This window comes from Vidua chalybeata, chromosome 22 (assembly GCF_026979565.1).
Source record: "Vidua chalybeata isolate OUT-0048 chromosome 22, bVidCha1 merged haplotype, whole genome shotgun sequence".
NCBI lineage: Eukaryota > Metazoa > Chordata > Aves > Passeriformes > Viduidae > Vidua > Vidua chalybeata.
The window spans coordinates 3,143,516-3,169,785 of record NC_071551.1 but is presented as its reverse complement, the minus strand read 5'-3'; the positions used below and the strand labels follow the sequence as shown (position 1 = coordinate 3,169,785).

Below are 26,270 nucleotides of genomic sequence, written 5' to 3'. Positions count from 1 at the left end.
GAGACAACTAAGAACTTCAATGCCAAATTATTACATCCTTGATTTTCCTAATTAAATAATGGTCTAGAACACACCTTAATCTTCTGTAGTAATATGCCATTAGGCAATTATCCCAATTTATTAATGCAGTTTCAAATAACATAGTAGTCAGGACAATTGATGAGATCTGTTTGTATTTTTTCCTTCCCCTCTGTGTTTTTTTTTTTCTCTTATAAGGCCCCATCCAAGCTTTTCTAGCTAAAGGACAGGCACCAACATCACAGAGAGCCTGGAAGGTTTAAGTTACACTGCTGAAGTCAAAGTATCTGATGCAACAATTACTTTGGTGAGTAGAAAAATCTGTGTGTAAAAGACCTTCCCAGAACTGGCACCAGGGAGAGTTTTCTGGCCTGTTTCCCATTGGAAAACTGAAATGAGCATATTGAGCTTTTTTGATATATATATGTCTATTTGTTCCTTTTTAATGAATGGTATCAATAATTTTTTAACCCCCTGGATAACTTCATTCAAATTTGTCTGAGATAGCAATGCCATTAAGTTTTACAAAGGTTCATGGAACAAGATGACATGGATGAACATGTCATCCATGGTTCATGAACAAGATGACAAAGGGACAAGTTGCTCATGGCACTCACTAAGGGAAAGGCTCCAGGGTGCTCCTCAGAAGAAAAACTCCACTTACACATCCAAAGTGAAACCAGACTTCCCAGCTGCCATTCTTCCTTGAACTTCTTAATTATTAAGTTCTTTCTTGATTGAAGTAGATACTTAAAAGGATAGGAAGTGGAAGGTGCTTACTGTTGCTGCTGGCTTTTCAGAAAGGCTGTTACATGACAAAAGGTTATTACAAGTGTGTAATAAAAGCAACATCAATACAGAGGGTGAAGAGGCTGTTCCACAGGAACCTCGCAGCCTGTATGCATTTCCAACTGAATTCATCTTTTCAGACTTTGTGTACTTTGATTTGAAATACAACAAAAGGGGCTTTCCAAAAGAAGCCCTATCAGTAACTGGAAGAAGCACCTCCATTTTATAACAAACCCACGCTACTGTTCTCTACATGGTGGCTCTATTTCCTAGAAAATAACCTCCTATGTTAATATGAAAAAACCCCACAGAACAAATAGAAGCAAATAACCAACCCCTGATTCTCTGGTCTTCCATCAAAGGACAATGTCTGTCAGGAAAAAAGGGGAAGCCCCTGTGAGCATGCTGTTATTATTTATAATGTTTATTTGATTACACATATCTGTCTCTGACACCTGGATCACTTTTTGCTTTAGGTGTTAAAGGCAGTGATGCCCTCAGACAAGTTATCTTGGCATTTTCTATTTTAATTAATTCAGAAAACCCTGTAAGTCAGGGGTCGTTCAAATGCCACTTGATACCTGGAGCAACAGAATGCAGAGACCCAACTAAGCACAAGGGAAAGTCTCCACCACATGCCCAAAACATCCCTTCAGCAATGTCTGTTCTCTGTGCTCTAACAGTGAGAGCCTAGCAAAGGAAGCAGCAATGGAATACTCCAGAAGGATCACTGGTACACAAGTGCTCAAGCAGAATTACTTACGACATTTTCAAATTTTGAAGTAGCTGATTTTAGTCTCATGTTGTACTTTTACCATGGTTCCTTCTGCTTTTAAATGTGTATGTTCAGTTAATATACATCTAGCTGTATAGAGGGAAAAAAAACCCACCAAGAGAAGTGTCATCTCTAAACTTCTGACAGATAGAAGAGACCATGAAATTTAAAAGGATACATATTAAAATACCTTGTCTAAAATCTGTATTGCACTGTCTGTTAGTGTTGCTATTCAGAGTGATGCTGAATTGATTTCTGCCTTTTTTGCCTTTATATATTCTCTATATCCTTTACATATATATTTGTAGCTCTGTAGCCTATTATTGTATTTGTAGCTAGCATTTTACCCGCTCTATTAGTCAGAAAGACAAAATAAATTCCCTAGTGGCTCCAAGCCCTGCAGGTCCCAAGGTTAAGCTCTGGGAGCCAAGGTTGAAACCAGCTCTCTGAGACACATTTTCATACAGAAAATTTAGTTCCTATCTAAGAGGGTGGAGGGTTTCAGAACAGGGTAGAACCAGGGAGAAGTTACTTCATCACCTCTGCCTCTAACTGGGGTTCTTGTCAGAACTTTTGCTAATTTGCTAAACACATAAAAATTGTATCTGCTTTATGTTACATGTGCATCTTTGGCACTTTCCATTTAGTGTTTTGTGCACTGTAAGGATCCTTATAAAGGTAACCCCTATCATCACCTAACTGTGTCTGTCTTGTACTTTTAGGATCAGTGAAACAGCATTGAGAGCATTTTGTCAGCAGTGTGCTGACAAAAAAAAAAAAAAAAAAATCACCAAATTCTTGCCCATTAGCCAGATGAAACAATGCCAGAGCTTGAAACTTCATCAGGAGCCCCAGGAGTACTAAAGGCAGGGTTGATACACACTACAAACCTTGGGGTACAAATTAAAAAAGAGAAGAAAGCATTTCCTGCAATGAGACGTGCAGAGAACCTCATGCTTAAAAAAAGGAAAGCAAGAAATGAAGAAAGGAAGAAAGCCAAGAATTACTTTCTTGCTGCCTTCCTTGATCTATTTAGGCATTTTAGCCATCGGAGAGCTCTGCTCCTGGGTGTCCTAGAATACACAGGATCTCAATGATTTTAGGCATTGTGAGGAAAGCCAATACTGAACTTCTCAGTAAATCCACAGCCAAAGAGGACAGACAGGAGGGAGAGCAACACTGGTGCAATGGGATCCCACTGAGACACATCACACAGCCAGTCACTGGGGTTTGAACTGGTGTAGCTGACACAGTATTTGAAATCACACGTGGAAGAAATAGAACCTCATTTATGCCACAGACTGGCAAAATTCTGTCCCTCTATGCCACTCTGGTACTGGTATTTATTTGGTGACACATAAACTTCTCATTCTTAGCATTAAATATTTGTCAATGCATTTAATTATGTCACTTTAATGGATTAAATACAGTGCAGGTGCTCTTGAGAACATGATCTGAGAGCTGTCTTGATTCAGCAATTAACCTTAGTTTATTTGTCCATTGTGATCAACACAATGAAGATGGTTTAAAGCCCTTGTTGCATGCTTGTCAAAGTGTAGCAATGGCTTAAAATGGGTTACCATCAGGAAAAAAAAAGGTTACCATATTAATAATAAAGAAAACAGGTCTTAATTTCCACTTACACTCCTTTACATGTCATTTAGATAGATTTTATGTGGACAAAATATCATATATCTTTGTTTTCATTATCTCAATTAATAATACTGCCTTACATAAAGGGATAAAACAACTAATGTGACAAAAAAAAATCTGTATAAAATGTCTTTTACTGCCCCATAGTAGCTTCAAAACTAAAGTACATTTTGAGTCAGACTGGAAAATGAGAAGAGCTGACAGAGAACTCAATTCTCTTAAGAAAGCTGAGGCTTCCATGAAAGAAACCAAAATCATATCACAGAATTACTATGTCCACAGGCTGGGAGGGACAGAGAGAGGGAGAGAGGGAGAGAGAGAGAAATGACCTTAGATGAGAGATCACACCATGTCTGTACTTTCAGTAATTCTGACTACAGCTTCTGGAATGGTGGTATAGTTACACATGGTCACTCTCCATAGAAAAATCTTGTGGTAAAGCAATTTGAAAAAGCACCAAGAGCTCCAATTCTATGCATTTTAAGCCCAAATAGAAAATAAGAAAGTTTGGGGAAGACTGGCAGGTGGTTAAAACACAGAAGTGGGACTCATTAGTTCCCCACAGTGTCACAGACCTTTTGGGTAGCTCATATCCTTTCTTGATACTCTGGTTCTCCTCATCTAAAAGCTGAGTTTTAAAGCTTAACTAATAATAGAAATCAGATGAACTTTCCTTTGTGGACACAAACAAAAGAAACTTGGGAAATATTCAATCATTTTTGTGAAAAAAAAATCAAATAAGAAGATTTTCAAGATTTAGTTTTTCCAAAGACTGAAAAACTTCTTTTCTTTGACTAATTGAGCATCTCAGCCCTAAAAATTTAGGGTGTTGTTCTCCTCTTCCTGGCAGTTTTGCTGTGCAGAAACCAATGGAAGGGAGAAAACCAAGTCCTTAGCTTTGGTCAGCCATTATCCAGGGAGCTGGTGAAACTGAGGGGTTTTACTCCAAAGAGAAAGGGCAGAACTTCCCGTGTTTTCAAATTTGAGACACTGTGAAAACAAATCCTTATGGGCTTTGAAAACACAAGTTCCAAAGAGATGAAAGCCCCCAAAATCAAAGTTTGCAAATGATTCAAAAAGCAAGTTCAAGCCACATGCAGCTGTTTCACCTGGGAGCTCTGGGGAGAGTCACTGCTTGATGTGCTGATAACAAAACAGAACACATTAATCAGCACTACATTCATTCAAAACTCTTGATATTAATTCTTACTGACAGCAAGAAACTCCTGATCTTGAGACACCACGAAAATTATCTTAATAGAAGGCAAACAAACACTAAAGACCATCTCACCCTAGTACTGAGTAGGTGGGAGCTGCATTTTAACAGCTGAACTACATCAGTCTGATCAAAACAATCACAAATACATCATTTACTGCATCTGATTTGTCTAATTAAGCAAAGCTGGATTTCCCATGTCATGAATCAGTTTTATATATATGCAATACAGTCAGAAAGGGGAACTAAACCAGCTTTACTACCAAAACATCAGGCAGAAGAGAACTGACAGGAATGAGCACACACACAGCCAGCCATCAACAGGCTACACAGCTGCCCAGACTAAACCAACATGTTCCTAAGTGCTAAATATGGGAAAAAAATATAAATCCAGGTCCAGCCTACCTCCAGGAACAGCAGACAAGCTATCCCATACTTCTGTGCCTACACAATCAAGCCCAGTGTTTGTATTATTTTGAGGCTTAGGAAACTCTTGGCCTCAAAACATTTCAGTATTCTAACCCACAATCCCAACAAGCCCCCACCCCCCTCTCTGTTCTCCCTGGAAATGCAGATCCCAGCACTGGCTCCAGCACAGAGCCCACTGTCCAAGTGCAGAAGCTGCTTTAACACTGGCTGAAATGCAAGTTGCCAAGCACTGTGCTCCTGTACAATGTGCCCCCAGGTGCCATCTCAGTCCCCTGTGCTGCATGGAAGGGTGTGTTATCCAGGACTGTGTAACATGCTGCAGGACAAAGCCACCGTGCATTGTTACTGTACAAACCACCTCAGTATTACTGTACAAATGTACAGTAATACTGTAAATGTACAGTAATACTGAGTAAAACTCATTATTAATGTACAAAACATTCCTGTATCCTTGCTCCTCACAGCAAGGGCAGGCCTGGACTTACACAACTCCAGATGCCGTGCAGTGGAGATGGGGGGAGAGGACATGAGTTTAACAGAGAGGCTCCACAAACAGGAGCATTTTCAGGCTGTTTGAGCTTGCAAACGAAGGCAGAATCAACTCACAGACACAAATGTGAGTGAGCAGGGGCAGCATCACCAACTTCTTTTATCTGTTTCTAATGGAGGGTCATAATCACACCTCCAATACTTTCACAAGTGTGAAAGACTGAATGTATTCCCATCTATCAAGAGACATTTTGAATTCAACATTGGTTCCAACCATAGGTTGCTCAATCTACAGCATTACCTTTTCTCTGTTTATAGGGTGGAACAGGCTTGCTGTCATTTACTTCAGGATAAATTAAGGAAAGGTTTATGATGTCTTGAGTTTGAAGGCAAGGTAGTAAAAATGTTAAATTTGCCCTGTTTGGTATAAAATTTGGCACCAAGTGTTTTATAGTCACTGGACTATTTTATTTTTAAATTAGTTTATTTTTAAATTAGTATTTCTAATAATGAAAATTCCATGACCAATTTCATTCAGTTGGCCCTACAGATACATAACCCAAAGCTAAAGTCATGCTACGTCATGCTTGCAATATTCCTCTCCTTGTTTAAAAAGCCCATTCATGCATTTGATTTAATAAATAATGTATTTTATATAAAAGTAAGTGAATGGCAAGAAACTGCACAAACCAAATTCATTCTCACAAGTTAGCTCCCTAAAATATGTCTGAGGCAGGAACTTCTGTTTCAGAAAATTCAAAGCAAAATAAAACATCAGTTTTGTTGTTTTCAGACACAGAAAGTCAGGCTGGTCTATAAAGTTCAGACAAATCACACTATGTGAAGTAGTTTGTTTTAATACAATTTAAAAATTCTAAAATGCTTTTTTGGTTTATCTCCAAAAAACTTGGAAAAGTAGAGGTAAGCAAAATATGTAACCATTTTAAGGCATTATCTAGCTCACTGATGAATAAAATTCATTTTACTTTAAGTTGTTTTTCACATTCAAAGTTACTCTGATGTACTACATTCTGTAGCTACACACATTGCACTGAGAATAAACTGGATTTTTAAAATTTTTACAAATCATTGAGAGGAACTCAAGTTTAACACACTAGAAAATTGTGTGTCATGTTTCAAATATTTGGAAATAAACATATTTGTGTCACTCCACTGAGCCAGGCCCTTCACAGGCCAATTCCTTACCCTGGCATTCAGAGTTAATGCTACACTGCTGGTTACTCAGTTGAGGTGGCAGATGCACTAATGATCCTGCACACGACTTTATCCAGCCCTAGCTGGGACAGTTCATGCAGCTGCTCAGAAGTAGCTGTAAAAGGCAAAAAATGCAAAGTGAACACAGTGACTGTACAAACTCAGATCTGTATATTGGCTGCTCACATACGCCCATGACTACGGAAACTGGGGAAAATCTGTCCAAAGGTTTATTTTTATCCAAACTGCTTTGTTTCTCAGTTGTTTCCACGTGCTGTGCCCATCCCTTCCCCAGGACAAACAAGTCATGATCCAGAGTGTTGAGGGAGTGGGGTCTGAACTGAGAGCTGCTGTCTGGTGTCCCGGTTTGCTCTGCTACACCTCAGGTGAGGCAGGTGTAGAAACTTGTCAGTTCTGGCTTCTCCTGACACTCTGGACACTGAGTCCTGGAATCCAAATAAAGAGGATGTTAATCAAAGAATGCCAAAGTGACTTTTCCCATTTTGATGAAGACTGGTGAGCTGAACAGGCTTTTGCCTGTTACTCAGCTCCATTTGCATTTTTGTCTGTGTGCACACCAGTCGGCAGAAGGAAAACATTTCCCAGCAGTGATAAGGAGATACTCTTCCAGGTATTTTTGTTTGCTCAGCCCTCAATAATCACACCCTTTGGAGATGGGGCTGCAATTTCCATTTGTGCAATTCCCAGCATCTTCTGGAACTCGTGAAGCTGTGCTTACCAGGTGAGGACAGGGAGAAGGCTTCTCTTCCAGTGAGGCTCGCAGATCCAAACTGCTCAGCAGGGTGCTGCTGGAAGGAACCAGGTTTTCCCAGCCAGCCAGGCAATGCTGTGAAAAGATGGGAATGCTTTTCCCTTTTTTATCTATTGTGGCCTGTTATTGTTTAGAAGTAACGGCTGCACAGGGAGGTTTGAGTAATTAATACATTATTTTTTGAGGAGTTTTATATGACTAACAGGAAATAAATGAAATCTCAAATAAAGGAGAACGAAACAGCTGTCCCCCTTCCACCTTTCTAAACTGATCTCCCACTTTGTGAACTCAAGCACCTGACCCCTCTGAACCTGTCTCAACTGACTCATCCAGTTCCCTAAACCACAAAACTAAGCTCCCTCCCACCTCTTCCCTGGAAATCTCCAGGCCTGGGCTTGATTAAATTTACAATACTGCCTGCAGCATTGACTACTGGCTGGAATACAGGACCAGCGATACAACAGCAGCTTTAAATCCACCCTTGCCACTACTGATTTTGTGAATGCTTTATAGACACTTGCCTTTCAGACTCCTTAACATCTGTGGAAACAAACACAGGTACTCTTAGCTATGGTTCATCGTGTTGAGAGGCCAACGCCTGAAACAAGTCAGCCAAATCTCCACATGGCATTTTCTTTTGTGCAGTGGAAAGCATTGGAAATAGGTCATACATCTTTTCTCACTCACACAAAGGCATGAACTCAGAACACATCAAAGGACGTTCTGGCTATCTTACAGATGGATATCAAAAATTTTAGTGGAAACTCTGCCAGGTTCTCTTTCCTTCTTGCTATAAAGCAAGGACCAGCTGGGGTTGTGCCATCAACAGGAAGACAGCAGCTTACCGAAGGCAGCGCGAGGTCATCTGCCGGCTCCAAGCTCCTCCTGCGATGGGCTTTGTACTTGTAGGCTGGCAGAAGGGCAGACCTGGGAATGCTGACCCTGGAACCACACAAGGGAAGTAACTGCCCACACCTCTGCCAAGGCACAGGGGATCTGCATGCCTTCCCACTCAGAATCCATGGCTCTAACCCCAAAGTGAACCAAGTGAACCATTTTGGGTTAGGAGACACTTTACATGTACATTCAGATTCTGGACCAAATTCAGACAAAGCCTGCATTTCTCATTGATTTCAAAACTGTTCGTGCTTATAGAAAAGATTGGTAAGGAGTTTTTAAGCAAGAGATCTCTGCCTTGAAAATAGCAACCTTCTACAGAACTGTTGGGATGCTCTTTTCTCTTTCACCTGATCAGATTTTCTTCTCTATTGTTTCCTTGAGTTGTGCACATTACAAAGCAGTAATTCTTATTTACCTGACACAGGTTGGCTCCTCCAGTGTCCCTGGGGGCTGGTGGGCACGTGGGATCTTACACACAGGGCAGGCAGATTCTGAATCCACAGGGACGGTAAAGAGGCGCTGGTTTAATCTGTAACAGTAAACACCTGCAGGGAGCAACAAACCTTCATTGTAGTTCTTGTTTGTCACAAGGTGCCTGAACCCAACCAAAAAAGCTGTGTTCTACCACACTGCCACATCTGCATTCTATAAAAAGAGCTGCTTTTCCTGAAATATCTTACACATTTCCTGTCCCTAAGTAAGTTCCTAAAAAGCAAAACCAAAACTTTAATCTCTTCAATTGAGAACCAGAACATTAGCCAATTACAAGAAACCCTGACAAATTAAAATGACACTGAGAGTGGATCCCTAGAAGACTCAAGTATCTTTGGAGTAGAAAGCTGAATCTGGTTGAAAAGCAGCAGCTGAAAATAACAGAGTCTTGCTGGTCTTGCATGACGTGGTGCTCTCTCAGAATGACAGGTAAAGACTGCTTAGTTGTTTATTCACAGAAATTGCATTAGGAAGAAATATGATCTTACACTTGTGAGAATCAGTTAACAAATCCACTTCTTGTTCAGGACCTGTGCAATCCAGAGCCTTGGGCCTAAAGAAACACAGAAGAAAATCAGTTAGTGACACAGGAGCTGACCCTCTCAACAGCACTGCCTTTTCCAAGCACACATAACTGAAAGGTAAATAAAGACCCTCAAAGCCATGCTCCAATCAGACTATGCTCATCATTACTACAGGGATTACTAAGGGATTGAACATTGCTGCTTCAGCCCTTCTCCATTCCCACTTACTCCACGTGCTGCTGATGAATACAGGTCTCTCTGTTGGACTGTCGGAACTTGTGCAGCTCAGTGAAGTATTGCTCAGATTTTTCTGTTACTGAAGACTTTGTATCAAGAAGCCCTGAGAACAGCAAGGAAAGAGAAAACTTCAATGATTTACAAAATTTGGGAAAATACCAAAGCAAGCCTCACAAGATACAGTCAAAACAAAATGATAATGAGAAGGGCAGAACATCATGTCCAGCCAGAGATTTACTGTGTGGTTTGGGTCCCTTATTGCATTCATTCATTCCAGGTATTTGGTATCCCTTCTGACCTCACTAGGCTTTTCCATTTGCTGCCTGAATTCCCAAACCACTGCCACTTCACCACTCCAGGTAAGCACAGGTCACCTCTAGTCTGGAGAGGGGCCTCAGACAAAGCTGCAGCCCCTTTGCTGGGGCCTGCTCCGTTGGCCCTAGGACAGCAGTTCCACCACAGCTCAAAGGGGTCATAAACTGTGTTTTAACTCTACATATCACCACATCACACTGAGTGCTTTGCTTCAGAGCTAGGATTCACCTGCAAACCAGTCATAGCCCAGGAAAGGACAGGCAGACCAGCTGCTGGCAGGTATGGCATCTTCTTCAGGGTCAAGCTGAAAAGTCACATGACGAGCTTCCTTCTGAAAGAAAACAATTCATAAAGACTTCCTAATCACCTGAGAGGACATTCAAAGGTACAGCTGAGGAGACAACTGGAAGCTGTTCAGATGGGACAGCTGTGGCTTAGTTTGAGACTGGATTCCATCTATGCCTCTACCAGTAATTTGCTCACCAGCTTTGTCTTGTCAATAAATAAAACAGAAAGAGGAGGCAGGGACTTGCCCAAGTAAGGCAGGATTTTTCAGAGCTTTAAACAAAATTCTGAGCTGCATCACACATTGCCAAAGATGAGGCAACCTGTGCTGCCTTGGAGGATGATCACAGCCAGGGCCTGCCCTTCATGCCTAAGGAGACAAAAACAGCAGCACTGCACCTGCCTGTTCTCCCTCAGCATGGGGATGACATATGCAAAAGACAGACAACACTTCACAGTGAAGTGTTACGGATTTCTGGTCTTTCAGTTCACTGGCTAAAGAAAGCAGGGCCTGAACAAACTGCCAACATCCCCTGGCTGCTATAGCTGGGAACAGTTCTGACCCCAACTTCCAATTACACAGTGGGAACAGGGGAGGTAAGGTTCTCCTGGCCCTTCCTCCTCGTCATTCTGGAGACTTAGGAAAATAAGAAAAGCGTTGGTTTAATGTTTACCTTCAAGTCTTTGGACTGAGACATCAGCAAGACTGATTTAGGGATCTGGGGCTCTCTGATGACCACATGCTGCTCACTGGTCTCTTTATTTTGCACTCTGCTCAGTGATGGCCCCGGATGACTTTTCTCATGGAAACCACGCAGCAGAGCAGATTGTTTTCTGTTCTCTCCATGTCCCAGGGAGAAGGATTCTTTCTCTGGACTTCCTTGAGCACCACCATCCCCATCCACTCTGGAGATTTCTCTGCCACACGTAATGACTGCAGATGCTGGCATAACATTCTTCTCTTTCCCAGGAAAGTTGGAATGGAAACCTGCTCCTTCCTGTGTCTTCCCTTGTTGTTGCTGTACCCCTGTGGCACTGCTGCTGTGTTGAAGAGATGAACTGAGGGCTGGGCCAGCTCTGGGTTCCACAGACACCATTTTACCAGGGTCAGCTGTAGGTTTTACTGCATCGACTGGATTTTCCTTCTGTAAGGACAGACCCTCTTAACACACATCAGTCAGATTACAAATACCTTTTGTAAGAACATTTCACTCACTAAATCAACTTCTCATTCTAGCCTGTTCACTCCTTTAAATTCCTTTAAAGGTGGAAAAAGAAAAATCCTTATGTTCTGGAGAGTGTAAGAAAGAGATCCACTTCCAGCTAAATGCAGCTTTTCCCAACTTGAGGAACCATTGAACTTTCAGCCCTTGTGCTTAGAAGAAACAAAAGGACTTCGTTCCACAATGCTCATTCCTATCTTAGAAGAAGAAACTTGCCTTTCTTAGGCAGGAACTGAACTCCAAACCCTTTGTCAGTAGAACAGATTGAGACCACAGAGTAAATAATAACCAAAGGACAGCTCCTTTTCTAACAGACTCCATATTCCACTTTCTAAGAGCTCTTTCATGTCCATATGTCTCCTTGACCACACCACAGGCAGAGCTGCTGTCTGTCATAGAGGCTCATTTGCTTCCCTGAATTTCTAGCACATACCCCACACATACCACTCTCCTGGGCAAGGGGATCCATCTCTCAGCAGCTGTGCTGCCATGAAGAGATGCTGGAAGGAGCTGCTTGCTGGGAAGTCCCTTTCTGATCTCCTCCTGCTTCATTCTCAGCCTTTGCAGAAGGTCCTGGCTGGCCTGGCGCAGCCTCTTCAGGAGCTCTAAGTCCATCCTACAAAAACATTTTAATGTAAAGCCAGAAGAAGAGTGAACTACATAAATTCACTACATTAACTGAAGAAGCAGACACACTTTCAGGGGACTTTTCCTAAAAAATACTTACAGCTGTTGAAATGTTGATTCTTGCTCCTGAGAAATCAGCCAGTCTCAAAACTCCTTATGCTCAGAACCAGCACCACCAATGATTCTCTCCCCTTGGATATACTGCCAAATATTTTGCACTCAGAAACTGGGAGCTGACTTAACAGAGAAAAGAAACTCTGACAGAGGAAACAGTAAACATGAAAAATTCACATCAAAAAGCTAAATAAGAGACATTTGTTTTAGAGGCTGTTATTTAGGACATACTTATGCAATTCCCCTGTAATGTTCTTTTGAAGCATTGAAATTTATATTGTGATAACACCAGGATGCTCATAAGTTCAAAATATAACTAATTAATGTGAATATATCTGCTACATCCACAAGAAATACAGAGTCAAAGCTGTCTTCCATGTTCCCTGGGCAGGAAGGCTCCAAAAGGCTCCACTATGACTCACAACTACACTTCAGGCAATTCCAACCCCACAAATTAATTAAATTAAATCCCACAAAGAGATGCCCTTTTATTAGAAGAGGGAGGTGAAAAGGAGTTAATAAATAAATAAATAAATAAAACCTAGTTTGACTGAAAGGCTGTCACACTGTTCAACATCTTTACAATATCACACGCTCCTCTAAATTTGCAGAAAATGGATTTTTAAATAAAACAGCTGCAAACCCTAAACCCAAACTCCCACACTGCTTTTGACTAGACGATAAATTATGTTCTCAAGAAGACTCTGTGCTTCTCTGGGACCTTTTATTCTAAAGGATCCCCAAAACCTTCTGCAAAGCTCATCTAATTTGTTTTTGTGTCTGCTACCTTGGCAACTAGACACGAGGAATCAAATGCACATGTGATAACAACAGCAGCGGGAGGAATCAAGAGCAGCGCTAACAATCAACAAACGACAGCATGTCTTTGTTACAAAAAATAAGGGAGAGATGCACTACAAAGCATAAATAGAAATATCAGTGTTGAGGCACTAAATTTGAGACAATTTGAAAAAAAAACAAATTTCTTATAGCTTTCACAGGACAAAGTTAATAGATTTGATGAGCATCCACTCATCATTGCTGACCAGAAAGCAAATACTCGGAAAATAACATCAGTCAAGGGACTTTCTGGAAGGGTTTTACCAGATGAGGTCCACTCTTGGCATAATCTACAAGTCCTTCATGTCCAACCCCGGGGGCTCAGGTTTATGAAACTGCTGTAATTTGAAATCTTTCTGCAAAGGAGCTTCGCCTCCCGCAGTTAGAAGTAAACAACGGTTGTGTCGGGAGCTGAGGACTCTCCTCCCTGCGAGGAGGTTGTTTAACACTCCGCGCTGCTCCTGCACAGATGGCCACGAGCGAGAGAGCCCGAGCATTGTAAAATTCCCCTTTGCTATGCAAGAGGCCGGTCTGGCAGCCGGCAGAGAACGTGAACCCTTCTCTCCTTCCCTCCCCTCCCTCTCTCGCAGTGCCGGGAACCCGCGAGTCCCGCCAGGCCCTGCGGCCCCGCGGCTGCGGCGTTCAAAGTCCCCGCGCCGGCCCCGCGTTTCCCGGCCCACCTGCGCCGCCCCCGCCGCTGCGGAGATGCCAGCCCAGCTCCGGGAGTCGGGGGATGCCCGCCCAGCTCCAGCCGCCGCCGGGATCCCCCCGGGCGGCCCCGGCGCGGCCGTTCGAGCGGCCGGTCCCGCCCCGCAGCTCCCGGCATGCGCGGGGCCCGGCCGCGGGCTGGGCGCTGGGGACGGAGCCCCGGCACGACCCTGCCCCCAGCGCTCCGCGGCGGAAGGGACTCGTACCCCAAGCAACCCCACAGCCCAAAGGAGTTGTTTTGAAAACTCGTCACGGGAAATTTGACTTCTCTAATTTCTCTAACTCGCCCGATGTAACTTACCAGCTGAGGACACTGATCCACCAGAGTTTCAGGCCACCAACTCAGTAGCTGCTCACTATTATTTCCTACAATATTCTCAAGAAATCATTGATTCAATACTGACAATTTTAGTGCAACTAAAACTTTCTATCAGGCAATTCAGTACCATTGGTCTCCTTGTTAATTTTCAAAGTAAGAATACAGAAAAAGGTCACTAGTGTCAAACATGCAATTCAGTAACACAAAGCAACAAAGCTATACATACTGATGTAAGCTGATATGATTACACTGGAAGACTGTATCACAACATGCAAGACACATCAGAAGAAATGTTTTTCCAATTCATTTTTATTTTGGTTTCCATTGTTTACAGCACTGTTACAGGACTAACTCATGCAAATTTATCACCTTAAGTACAGCAGAGAGAAAACTCACTGGTAAGAGTATTTCAAAGAGCTCCATCAACATAATGCAAGAGGAAAAGTAAGTAGCAGCAATAAGATAAAAGTGCATTTAGCTGACCTTCTTTAATGGGAGTTTGGGGAAGACTGTTTCTGGAATTACCTGTTTTAAGGAATAGTTTAGCATTCTTTATGAAAATCAGAAGAGAACAAACTCATGATAGTGTTCATTCCTCCACCACTCTCAATTAAAGAAGTACAGCTGTAAATTGTTTCAGAGGAATCCAGCTTATAGGACTGTCTGTTAAAAGTTTGATTCTCGATCACTTGGGCTTCCAGGACAAGGGTTACACCCATACATGTTAGCAGCTTTGCTTCTGAAGAAGTTCAAGTGGTTCTTTCCCCCGTTCTGTAGGTTAGTGAGTTCTGCAGTGAGAATGCCAACAGCACCCGGGCCTGAGCAGCATCACACACACACACACAGCAGCAAGACACTGGGTTCTAAGATTCAATCTCTTTTCCCTTCACAGATAAGACACTGGCTTAAAGATCAGCTCATTTATCAGATTTCCCCTGAAGGCCTGCTGAAGAAATAACACTACCACGTCAAAAGCAAGTAGTCATGAGCGGCTAAGCAGTAGAACATCATCCTCTGTCCTGACCTGGAATTGACCATATCCTTGTGTATTAGGGACATGCTTAATATTTTAACTCAATAGAACAGAACATAGCTTATTATAGCTGTGTGTGTGACAGCTTGAGAGAGTAAAGATTCAAATTTATTCAACCAAGACCTGCAGGAGAGTAAGACAAGACGATTCCACTTACTCCAATATACTTCACCACAAGCTCAGAGTACACACTTCCAAAAGCAAGGACTCAAATTTCTTTCTTGCTCATTCTCAGATTTGATCAAATCTATATTCTCATCCTGGTGGATGCCTGAGGAACCCAGTTAAGGTCAAAAAACCTTCTGATAGAAAGAGCTTTTCAGTCTGAGTTGGAGTTAAAGCTTTCTACTGGAAGGGAAAGGTTTGCTTCCCTTCTGCATTCTAGGGATGCCTCACTGCCAGCTCCTACACAAGAGTCCTCAAGTCTTGCTGCAAATCTCAGAACAGCCTTACTTAAGAAGTACTTACTGACATTTCACTATTTTTACTCCCTCAAGTATCAGGTAGCTTCTTTCTGGAAGTTCCATGATATGAAAAACATGGGACTTATCACAGGCACATATATTCACACCTGAGCATGAATGAGAAATGCTAAAGCCATTTTCAAGGGAAAAGTCTCTTTGTCAATATGAAAAACACCCCCCTGCTCAGTAGTTCTGAATTCAGCTAGGACCTGCTCAAAGACAGACTCTGTGTGTGTGATGCTGAAGAGGTATAGGTTGTCACTAACCTCAGAACCACAGGATCTGATTCTGGATTCCTCAGATATTTTGTTGGCAACAGAAAGATTATAACCAACACATGGCAAAATACTGACCCACAAGGAGGAAAAGAAGCTTGCAAGAGAGGAACTTAAGGCTCCTAAAATCAGCCAGAACTTCTTCTCTGTCAATTCCAACTGGAAGAGACTCAAGTCCTTAGAATTCCCAAATATTATATTCCAAGTGCATCAGGGCAAAACTCAACAATTAATTTCATGTATTTGCAAATAAAGAATGTATTTAAAAAACTAAGATGCTTTAAGCTATTTTTGCCCTGGCATGAACTACAAGAGCCACAACTCCCCCCACCCCAGAGGAGCTGTACTTGCCAGCATGTTCTGACACTTTTAACAGAAGAGAAAATCCTATTGCTGCCCTGACTGTAACATCATGTGGGAACTCTACATGAAGCAACATCTCTTACAGTGTGTAATCCACATGCTGTTCTTGTGGCCACATAGTGGTAATGGAATTCCACAGGCCTGTTTCCAGAAAGACAGCTGTGCTTTTCCAAAAAAAACCCACATTCATCAACTGAGCTCATAATGCAGTGCTTTACATTATATCATCTGGCTTCTCTTTCCTAGTTTTCTTCTTCAATGTCAAATTATCAGCGCTATCTCCTCACAGGAACTAGTTCTGTCTTTGCAAACTATTTGTCCACAACAGGATATGGGCCAGACTGTGTTATTAAAGAGCTCTTAAGAGGAAGAAACTAACTCCAAATTCACTAAGCTTACCAAAGCAGAATCTTAATCCCTCTTGCTCCAGAGGAGAACTGGGTTTTGTTCACAGGTTTAAGCATCCTGAGAGCAATAAACCTTTCTATGCAGGGACACTGTGATTTTCTGTTATGTTCTAGAATAACGGAATGTTAACCTCAGAGACAAGCCTGTGTGGGCTATAAATGCTTTGTGAAACCACCATCATGTCTGTGTGTGTGGGATCTGTGTTTAGTCAACCAGCTGCTTGTCACACATACGTCAACCTGGGGCTTGGAAGTCAAAAGTTATCTTTATGAAGTAAAACAAATTACTCCATAAAGATGTGTCAGGATAACTTATAGCCTGATAAACATTCGCTTGATTGCTTTAAATTTGTTTAAAGCAAAATGAAGTACAGTAAAAGCCCCCTGTAAATGTATAAAGCACACACTCCTCCTGAAGTAACCTGGTCTCACAAGGAAAAAGAAGAGTTATCAACAGGTAGTGTTTAGAGGTGGGACACAGAACAAGGAAGCAGAATCCTACTGTTCACACAGCAACTGGAAACACAGCAATATGCTCTTGCTCATTCCCTTTAGGGAATTCCATCACCCACCATGTTCTCTGCAGTAATTAAGAGAGCACTGAAGGGAAACTTGTTTTTCTCTCTTTCTCACACTATCTGCTTTGCTGCAGATACTGATGTGTGAACATGTTGAGCTCGCTGTCAAGCCAACCTGCTTTGTTCCTGCAAGGACAGAAAGTTTTGTTAGGTGAATGAAAAAGCTCTTCTAAAGCCAGTCAGAAAGAAGTGCAACAAAAATGAGTATACAGCAAGGCATGGAGTGCCAGAGGTTCATTCCAAAAGGCTGCTGCCATTCCTTTGCAGGCCAAGAATGCTTGCCTGCTGTCAGTCCCTCAGCTTTGAGGTTTAAACAGAGATTTTGGACACAACTTCACATTGGTCTTACTGTGTAGGTAAAGAATGTTTGAAAAAGTCTTCCCAACATCCTCTGCAGGGTAAAGAAAGCAGCAGACAACTGGGTACAAAGGTGAAGGAAGGCAAAACCTTTTGCATAATTTTATAAGGGCCTGAAGGAGTTTGTAGGAGTGGAAGACTGTTATGTTTTCATAAATGGGAAGGAACTCTAATTCCAAAAAAATAAAAAACAGGAAGAAAAAGGTGCTTTGTGAGACAGAAGCTTTAAATGACTGTCAACAGTCCACAGGAAAGTACCTAGTGAAAGGGAACATGACTTGGTAGGGAAAAATGCTAACGTTTGCACATCAAGTGCTATGACAAAGACAGAATGAACTCTATGCTACATCTCATATGAACATCCTGGGACAATCACATGAAAAACAACTGTATGGAATAATCAGATCTCACCTGAGCAGTTTTGCTTTGCTCTGCAGTGAATCCAAAACCTCTATTTTTTTATTCATGGCAGAAATTTCTTGCTCAAGATTCTCCCGTGTGACATCCACTTGCTGACACAAATGAGCAAACGTTCCAGCAAGCTCTCTATGAAACAAGAAGAATTGAGTATGATGGAAAGTAAGATCAAGCAGCACATTCGAGGAATAAATCCCTTTATAAATGTATAGGGATGATGGTACCGTGACTCAGACACTCATCTTTCCAATCTGCACAAGAATATGTCAGAACATTTTGATTTGAGACATGGAAGTATATTAAGACTAATGCCTAACAGCACCCAAACACTACATATTCAAAATAAAAGTAATATTATTTTAAAACATGTGTCATTACATTTTTTAAAATCTGGAATTCAGCATGAAGTTACCTTATTTTTAACAAGGAATAGCACTAAAAAACCCCAAACAACAGAATTCCCTTAAGGTGTTAGCTGAACCTAGGGAACTCACTGCTGGACTTGGTGGCTGCAGTTGGAGCCCGTGTAGCTGACGATGAGCTGCAGTTTCTCCCCGGCGTACTCCACAAACTGCCGCTTGAACGCTCTCTCCTTCGCCTTGGTGGTCCAGGTGAGGCGCTCGTACACATAGAGCAGCCCGTAGAGGCCAAAGGAGAGAGCAATCAGTCTCCAACCCACAGCCTTCCAGACCTAAAGAAGCACAAGGATGAACAAATTACACCATCGTCATCTCAGACTGATATTCAAGCTCAACAATGGTGCACAGAGCATTGCAAAATCAGCTCACTGTACTCAAATGGAAGATCAAAGCAGAAAATAGGTAATAGGAAATGGAAAACCCTATCTGTCAATAGCAAATATCTACAGGATTCGGCAGTGCAAGTGCTTTTGACATCAGTGCTCCAACTTAAGTTATAAAAATGCTACCTAGAATGCACACATACCACACCACCAACCACGATGATCCCCATGGAAGTTCGGGAAGTTAAAGAGGCCAGTCCAGTCACCATGGACACCATGAGTTCTTCCTGGGTCATAGAGCCCTGAGGCAGAGGAGGCAGACTGGGATTTGCTGGTGTTAAAGGGCGCTGAACCTAATTAGAAAAGCAGGGACAAAACAAAATCAAAGGAGAGAATAAAAGGAGGCGAATCACTGCTCTTCCCACCAAAGGAACTTCAGCAGCCATTGAAATAATGAGTATCTGCCCCAATCACTCAGTGAGGTACTCTACCTGGTCATTATAGCCCATCAAGGCCCGACGACCATTCTTTGGTCCCAAAAATCTGTTCACCAGCATTGTCCATCCAAGAGAGAAATGGAATTCTATGTCCTCCTGGAAGTCTGCACAAAGCTTGTCACAGTTCAGATCATAGCTGAGCATGAAGCACTGCCGGGGAATTAACATGTCTATCTGGCCCCGCACAGAGACTGGGAGGAGGGGTTTTAAACCATCTAGACAGAGAGAAAAACAAAAACATGCAAAAAACGCCTGTTGAGTTCACAAGAATTCACTGGTCTTGTATTCTATAATCAGGGTGCTTATGGCTTGTTTCATCCTCTACAGTCAGTTTTCTTAGTATGTTAAATTTCATAAGCCAAGCATATTGCAAAGTAACAGATACATCATCCATTATTATTCAATTCTTGGTTCTTCAGACCAACCCAGAAGGAAATCTTTCCATGGACCCTCCAAAATCCTTAGAGGTAGTTGGTCAAGTTTACAGATTAGCAAGACCTTGGAAAACAAAATCTGAAACCCAGTTCTTTAGGCACCATGGTCCCATATTCAGACAGGCACCTAGTTAAAAGTAATTCGTATTTCATTAGGATTTGGTGTGAGAATCTCCCAAATTTCACCACAGTTACACTCTGCCATGAGGATTACACTGTGACTGTACATGTTCGTTAGGAAATCACTGCATAAGTTCAGACACAGAACTAGTCCTCTGCACAACAGTATTACTCATCAAGATGGAAACTAAGATGGTGTCAGCTGCACATCAGCCACTGGATTAAAGAGAAACCCAGAACACCTACGTAGTTATTTTGCATTGCAATTCAAGGGAAGAGAAAGGGCAATATTGCCTGTGGAACTGACCTATCATTTCTTGCTGCATTGTCTGCAGGGAAGTTGTGATAGCACTGGAGCAACGATCTGACATGTTACGGCCCAGGCCCTCCTCGATGTGTTTATGCAGCTCCTGACAAACAAAAAAAAAAGGGTTATTAAAATTAGAATAAACATAGCTAAGATGCAGGCTGAAGGTGCTAGAGCTTGCTAAAGAGACCCTCGCGAAACAGGAGCACACAATCTGTCTGCCCAGTGTTCTAACATTAATTTCATACTTCCCCCCAGTTTTCAGTGAAGGGGATGAAAAGGCAAATAAAAAAAATCTGACACAGACTCTTTAGTTCAGGAAAAGTTCAGTTCAATCTATATAATATGATATAATGTGTATCAATTTATTACTGAGATAATTAAAAAACTAAAGCTTTAGCTCATATCCTCGCTGGAAGACTGAGATGTCTAACAACGTGCTGAAATAATTACTCAGAGTTAAAAAAGGTCTCTTAAATTGCCTAAGCACATCACTTACACTCTTGTACACTTTAAGAACTACTTGAGATGGATGGAAATCTGCTTGGTATTCATCTACCAACACTGAAAGCCGTCTGATTTCTTCTGCCATTGCATTTGACACCTAGAGAAACAGCACAGGAGAGAAAATAGAGCTTCTGAAAGCTTTTCTCCTCTTCCCATATGTAACTCCCACATTTTTAGTACTTCAAAGCTTTGTCAGCACTGCACACTTTCCCCACCATACTGGTAGCCGTTTCAGACAATCCAGTTTTCCACAGACACTCCTCCTCACCTGCCTCTCCACCTCTTCAGTGATTTGTTTGATTTTCCGCTTGTAGTCTTGAGTAAGGAGCTCCAGCTGTTTGTCAATAAACCCCAGACGATCCTGACGTTCCTCTCGCATTTCCAGACAGTAAACTCTGGTGAAAAAAACCCTGTCCTTCAAAATGCCAGATAAATGCATTTTTGATCTATAAATATATTTGAATTCCAGAAATAAGGCAGATTTTCCTGTCCAGTAACCAAACACATAAATATCTGCAACACATTACGCAGTCATGGCACAGGACAAAAATAAGGTCCTTTCTCAATACTCCCAAAATTCACTAGAAGCAAGACCCCCAATACATGTCCTTCCTGCTCTCAAGCACGCTGTATTCTGCTTTGCATTTCAAATGCTCAGGTTCCCTTACATCTCTCCCAGAATACAAACGTCAACTATGCAAGCACCAGCACAGCTCTCACCTCTGTTCCTGGGCAGCAACGTGCACGGAGTCCATGATGAGACGAACATCTTCCGCAATCTGCTTCGCTCTCACCGTATGCTGCTCAAATTTTGTTTTTACTGCTGACTGTGAGATACATTCCTGTATACAAAAGGCAGCCCAAGATTAGCAGCAGGCAGAACCATACTAAGACAATTTCTCCTTCCTGTACAATCTATTTCCAAAATATGTCCCCATGAGTGCCAGTCTTTCAGGAGTAAAATCTAACCAAAAGGTCGGCACACCTAATGCTCACCTCAAACCTTCTCTCGAAGCTTTGAAATTCAAGCATTCTTACTTGAAATCCATCTGCCAATGCTCCACCTGAGAGAAGGAAAGCACAAAACAACCACTTAAATTTTGAGAAAGCAATCAGAGGTTGGACATCAGGAAATCAGAGATTGGACATCAGATTGGACATCACCACTTAAATTTTGAAAAAGCAATCAGAGGTTGGGTATCAGGAAATGCTTTTGCTTTACACTGAAGCCAATGTAAAAGTGCTACTAAGTCACCCCTTCCGTTGTGATTGCTTTATTAATAATTTGGCCTACCCCAATTTTATACATTTTTTGAAACAAGATACTCTCTATTTTCATCTCTGTAAGTCAATGGAAAGTTTCTGCTAGCTTTCCTCACCTCCTTCTGGCATCCCTTGAGCCCTCTGAATCCTGGCATTCAGCACTTCTTTTGCAGACACAAAGAAAATTCGATCCCCTGCCTGGGCTCGATCCACCACACCCAGCTCATCCACCAGGAAACCAGTACAGCGCTCCATGTGCTGCCGGCGCACCTGAGGATAACCATGATAAACCACACATGCAGTTAAATCCACATTATCCATCTCTTAAAGGTTAGACCAGGCACCCAAATGCCCTCTGCTGGTCTAAGCTACCAAAAAAAGCATGAAAAAAATAATGTGCTATTTTATGGAATTTTCCAGAGGTTTTCTAAAGTGATCTAACTTCAAAAGGCCCATGTGAGACTCTTGATTTCCTGCTCAGAAATTTCAAGAGCCATGTCCTGATATGTTCCCTCTAGTCTCCACACAAAGGTGATAAAAATCCAACCTGTAGACTCCATAATATCCATGCAAAGAGAAGTAGTTTAAACACATCACAAACCTCTTCCATGTATTCTGGTTCAGAGGCAGATGCATCCCAACGGTTATTTAAAATAAATATATTGGGTCGAGATAGACGTTCATTCACCTTGTGAAAGAACTGCTTCTCCTAAGGAAAATGAAACAAAACTTCTTTAAATTACTATGTCAAATATTTTTAACCTTTAGCTAAATTCATTGAACAAGTGGACTTGCACGTACAGTTTGCATCAATGTTGATTCAGAATTTGCCACCAGAACAAATACATCAGCATCAAGACAGAATTTGTCTATCCAGCTGTCCAGCTCTGTGGTTACATCAATGCCAGGACTAGGAATAAAGAGAAATGAGATATTACTGTGCTGTGAATACAGCAAAAACAAAATTTAAAAAGTTAATAAGAGCCTTTAAGAGCATTAATTTCCCATGTCTGAGCTACACTGCCCTGAGGTGACAGAGTATGGGCTAAAAGGAAGCAATGACCAAGAAAATGGCACTGTTAATTAAAGCAAGGGACGTTGGTCACTACAGGGTCAATTCCCTTGAAGTTTGTTAAATATATATTTGAAAACGTTTCCGTAATTAGTCTGTGATAAGCAGGAAAGGAAAGAAAGCTATTTCTCACCTGTCCATCAGCACCAGGTCGTCCTTTAAGAGAGAACATTTGGAATTGGGCCACATTACACTGACTAGGCTGCCAGCATTCAGATGTTCATCCTGATGAAGGGCATGAGCCAGCTGGTTTACGGTCTACAAAAAGATGGAAATAACATTTCCTGTATGCCAAGACCCACTAACACAATTAATCCTCCCTTCAAAGGAGGGCTGTTCACAGACAACTTGAGATAAAGCCCAAGTTCAAATTATTTTCTCTCTGGAAGGTTTTCCACATAAAACCTTCTTGAGTGTCCTAGTAAAAAGGCAACTGCTAGCGAGAGTTTATGAGAGATTTTTCAGGAAAGGCTACTGAGGAATTACCTGGAAGTCTGTGATTCCATCAGTTATACAAAGCTCAGAACTTCTTGATTCATTATTCCCTGCTATCACTAACAAATACAACATACCATCTCTTCCATAAAACGAACAAGTCCCCATTCTGCAACTTGCTTCATTCCTTACTTCCTGTATCTAACAAAGACTCATTCTTCATCTCCACTCCTTTAATGATTAAAATACTTAACTGTGACTTTTTTTTTCTTTCCTTTTCTGACATTTCTGAAGAGCTCTTATCCTTAACCTTATGCTTAAGGAAATTGTACCTTAACACTCTTCTTTTCCTCTGAACCTTCAGTCAGCAGGAAAGCCTCATGTCCATCTGTCCCTTCTACACGCAAGAAGCAATTAGTGGTGTGTCCAATTCCTGAAGGAAGAACTTTGTCCCACAGCATGGCATTTATCACAGTGCTCTTCCCATTGCTTGTCCTGCAGTCAGATTAAGGACAGTGTTTCAGGCTTCCAAGAACCAGGTGTGCTCATTTCAATAGTACAAAAGCAAGTTCTCTACAGCCAAGCTGTAACAGAGCCATTAACAATTTAGGTGCCAGAGGCAACCTGCAAAAAGACTTTTCTATTTCCCTATTTAAAGAATTCTTCAAATTGAAGAATTACGTGATACAGTACTTATTTCCAATTTGCAAGAGCACCTGTATCAGGGACACGGACATTACAAGCAAAAGCTAAAGCACTAGTGTTTATATAAATATTTTTAACTGGCCACAACACTCAAATGCTTTACTGAATGGGGAGCGAAGGCAACACAGGCATGTGACTCACCTCCCAAAAAAAGCAACTTTCATATGTCGTCTTGCCAACACTTCACTAATACCACTGACTTTTGACAGGTAGCCTTTGACTTCCAGTACCTGCTCTTCTGTGGTGACAGGATCAAGCTCTGCATTCTTGTGCGTTTCTAAAATCAAAATAGATCATGTCTCTGAATGCCAGAAGCCATCTGGGTCAGACCTGGGTGAAACCCCTCTCACTTAACTTTTATCTGTGTCCCACAACTCACATGGGTGTTCTTGACATAGGCAATGACACCCTGAAGCAATTTTACAATAGGATTTATCAACTGGACTCCTTTGTGTATCTCATAACTGTTCATTCTTGGGACTGCCTTGAGCAGAACAGCCAACACTGCAAACAGTCCAGCACCCTTGGAGATAAAACTGTGTGTGCCTTAAGCTGTTAAAGCCAATTACTGGCGTATGTTACGTGTCAGTGGCAATGATGTGCTCAGGTAAAAATATTGAAAGGATTATAGGCAAAAAATACCTACTGGGGTTGTGTAATTAATTAAAAATCTCCCAAACATAAACACCAAGCATAGCTCCCTAACTAGCTCTGTTTCTTAACATGCATGAACTTCTCATCTTCAAAATGTAAATCTGAACTCCACCCAAATTCAACAAAATAATTTACAAACATGAATGCATAAACAGACATGCATGTATAAATAAACACAGATTTAGCAGTGCTGTTTAACTGATTGAGGGGGTTGGTGCATGTTTTGGGGGAAATCACACGTAGGTAGAGCACTGTCACACACTCATAGCTCAAGAACTCAAATTACCTTCTAGGAACAAGGAGCTCTCGTTGATGTACGCAGCCAACTGTTCAAAGATACCATTGATTTTCTTCTTTGCAGTGACAAAATGTTTAAGTGGAGAAGCATTTACCTCAGCCATGTGTCTTTTATCCTTCTTCACTGCAACTATTGAGTTGGAACGAGTAAACAACAGGGACATTGCGCTACAGGGAAAAATCCAGCAAAGACCAGTGTCACCAAGTGTCACCATCTATCCAAGGGGGTGTAGTGACAGGACAAGGGGGAAAGGCTTTCCACTTACAGAGGGCAGGGTTAGATGGGATATTGGGAAGAAATTCTTCCCTGTGAGGGTGGGGAGGCCCTGGCAGAGGTTTCATGGAGAAGCTGTGGCTGCCCCATCCCTGGGAGTGCTCAAGGCCAGGCTGGACAGGATTTGATCCACCCCTCTGGCAGAACGTGTCCCTGCCCATAGCAGGGGGTGGAACTGGATAATCTTTAAGGTCCCTTCCAACCCAAACCATTCCATGATTCTGTGATCCAACCGAGCATCTTTACAAGAACTAGATAAATATGCATTTTAAGGACTATTTTCTTTCTTTCACAAAGAAATTGTTCCACTTTATAGAACTCATGCATCAGGAAAAAAAAAACCCAAAACTGTTTCGTTCTCCCTTCCAAAAAACAGGCTCGCAGTGATCACTCCTCCCCATCCTCTGCTTACTTTCAGGATGAGTTACGTTTTCACAAGTCACGCATGGCCGGCTTGAGGCCCTCTCGAAGACAAGTGGAAGCAGTTTTCCCTGCCTTCTCCCTCGCCCCGGCCGCACTCCGTCCCGCAGCTCCTTCAGCGCCGCCGAGTCCAGCCGGTCTCCACCCCTGTGGCAGAGTGACCGCGGATGACGGACACAGCCTACCGAGCTCCGCCGTCACGGGCTCTGCTCCCCCGCCATCCCTGTGTGCCTCAGGGATGCTCTGGGCTCCGCTCCCCGGAGAATGCGCTGGGTTGACGCCCCGGCCGGACGCCGCCTCCCCCTCAGCCCTCAGGGGCGGCAGAAAAGGGCGGGAAGGGCCCTCCTCGTGCCCGCCTCGCGCCCCCTCAGGACCCTGCCCCACAGGGTCCGACACTCACCCGTCCCCGCCCTTATCCCTTTCCTTGTCCCTATCCCTGCTTCTCCGGAGGCGACCCTCAGAGAGACTGGGCTGGCCTGGAGCAGCTGCCAGCTCCCCTCGGCCCGGCCCCGCCCGTGGCTCACCTTCACCGCCGCTCCCCCACGGCCGCCATGTCACCCCGCGGCCCCGTCGCCCGGGAGGTGCGGGAGGCGTGCGTCATCGCCGCGCGCCGCGCGCGGGGCACGTTGGGAGTTGTAGTTCCGCGGCCTGAGGGCGGGCAGCGGCGGCGGCGGCCCGGGCCCCCCTCAGGAACAGAAGCCACGGAGCG

The 26,270-nt window shown here is 42.7% G+C and overlaps 2 protein-coding genes across 5 annotated transcripts; both read right to left on the bottom strand.

Moving 5' to 3' along the window:
* Positions 1–6,792: 6,792 nt before the first annotated feature.
* MIIP (migration and invasion inhibitory protein) lies at positions 6,793–13,740 on the bottom strand. 4 transcript variants are annotated; one of them, XM_053963148.1, is made up of 11 exons: positions 13,594–13,740; positions 12,060–12,216; positions 11,777–11,948; positions 10,784–11,254; positions 10,053–10,155; positions 9,501–9,612; positions 9,237–9,301; positions 8,672–8,801; positions 8,202–8,298; positions 7,324–7,431; positions 6,793–7,030 (listed from the first exon to the last, which is right to left on the bottom strand). In XM_053963148.1, exons 3-11 carry the CDS (start codon positions 11,945–11,947, stop codon positions 6,890–6,892), a joined length of 1,398 nt encoding a protein of 465 aa, XP_053819123.1. In that variant the 5' UTR covers position 11,948; positions 12,060–12,216; positions 13,594–13,740; the 3' UTR covers positions 6,793–6,889. The 4 variants fall into 4 exon arrangements, with proteins under 4 accessions (XP_053819123.1, XP_053819125.1, XP_053819124.1 ...); XM_053963150.1 differs by having other exon boundaries at positions 12,060–12,196; XM_053963149.1 differs by having other exon boundaries at positions 12,060–12,192.
* A 491-nt stretch (positions 13,741–14,231) lies between these two features.
* On the bottom strand, positions 14,232–26,149 carry MFN2 (mitofusin 2). Its single transcript, XM_053963096.1, has 19 exons — positions 26,086–26,149; positions 25,554–25,708; positions 24,857–25,035; positions 24,058–24,193; positions 23,544–23,706; positions 22,910–23,034; positions 22,506–22,614; positions 22,306–22,413; positions 21,821–21,974; positions 21,438–21,505; positions 21,162–21,283; positions 20,710–20,836; positions 20,434–20,538; positions 19,935–20,037; positions 19,068–19,288; positions 18,780–18,929; positions 18,329–18,525; positions 17,829–17,963; positions 14,232–17,186 (listed from the first exon to the last, which is right to left on the bottom strand). Exons 3-19 carry the CDS (start codon positions 25,029–25,031, stop codon positions 17,117–17,119), a joined length of 2,268 nt encoding a protein of 755 aa, XP_053819071.1. The 5' UTR covers positions 25,032–25,035; positions 25,554–25,708; positions 26,086–26,149; the 3' UTR covers positions 14,232–17,116.
* Between the last annotated feature and the right edge of the window lie 121 nt (positions 26,150–26,270).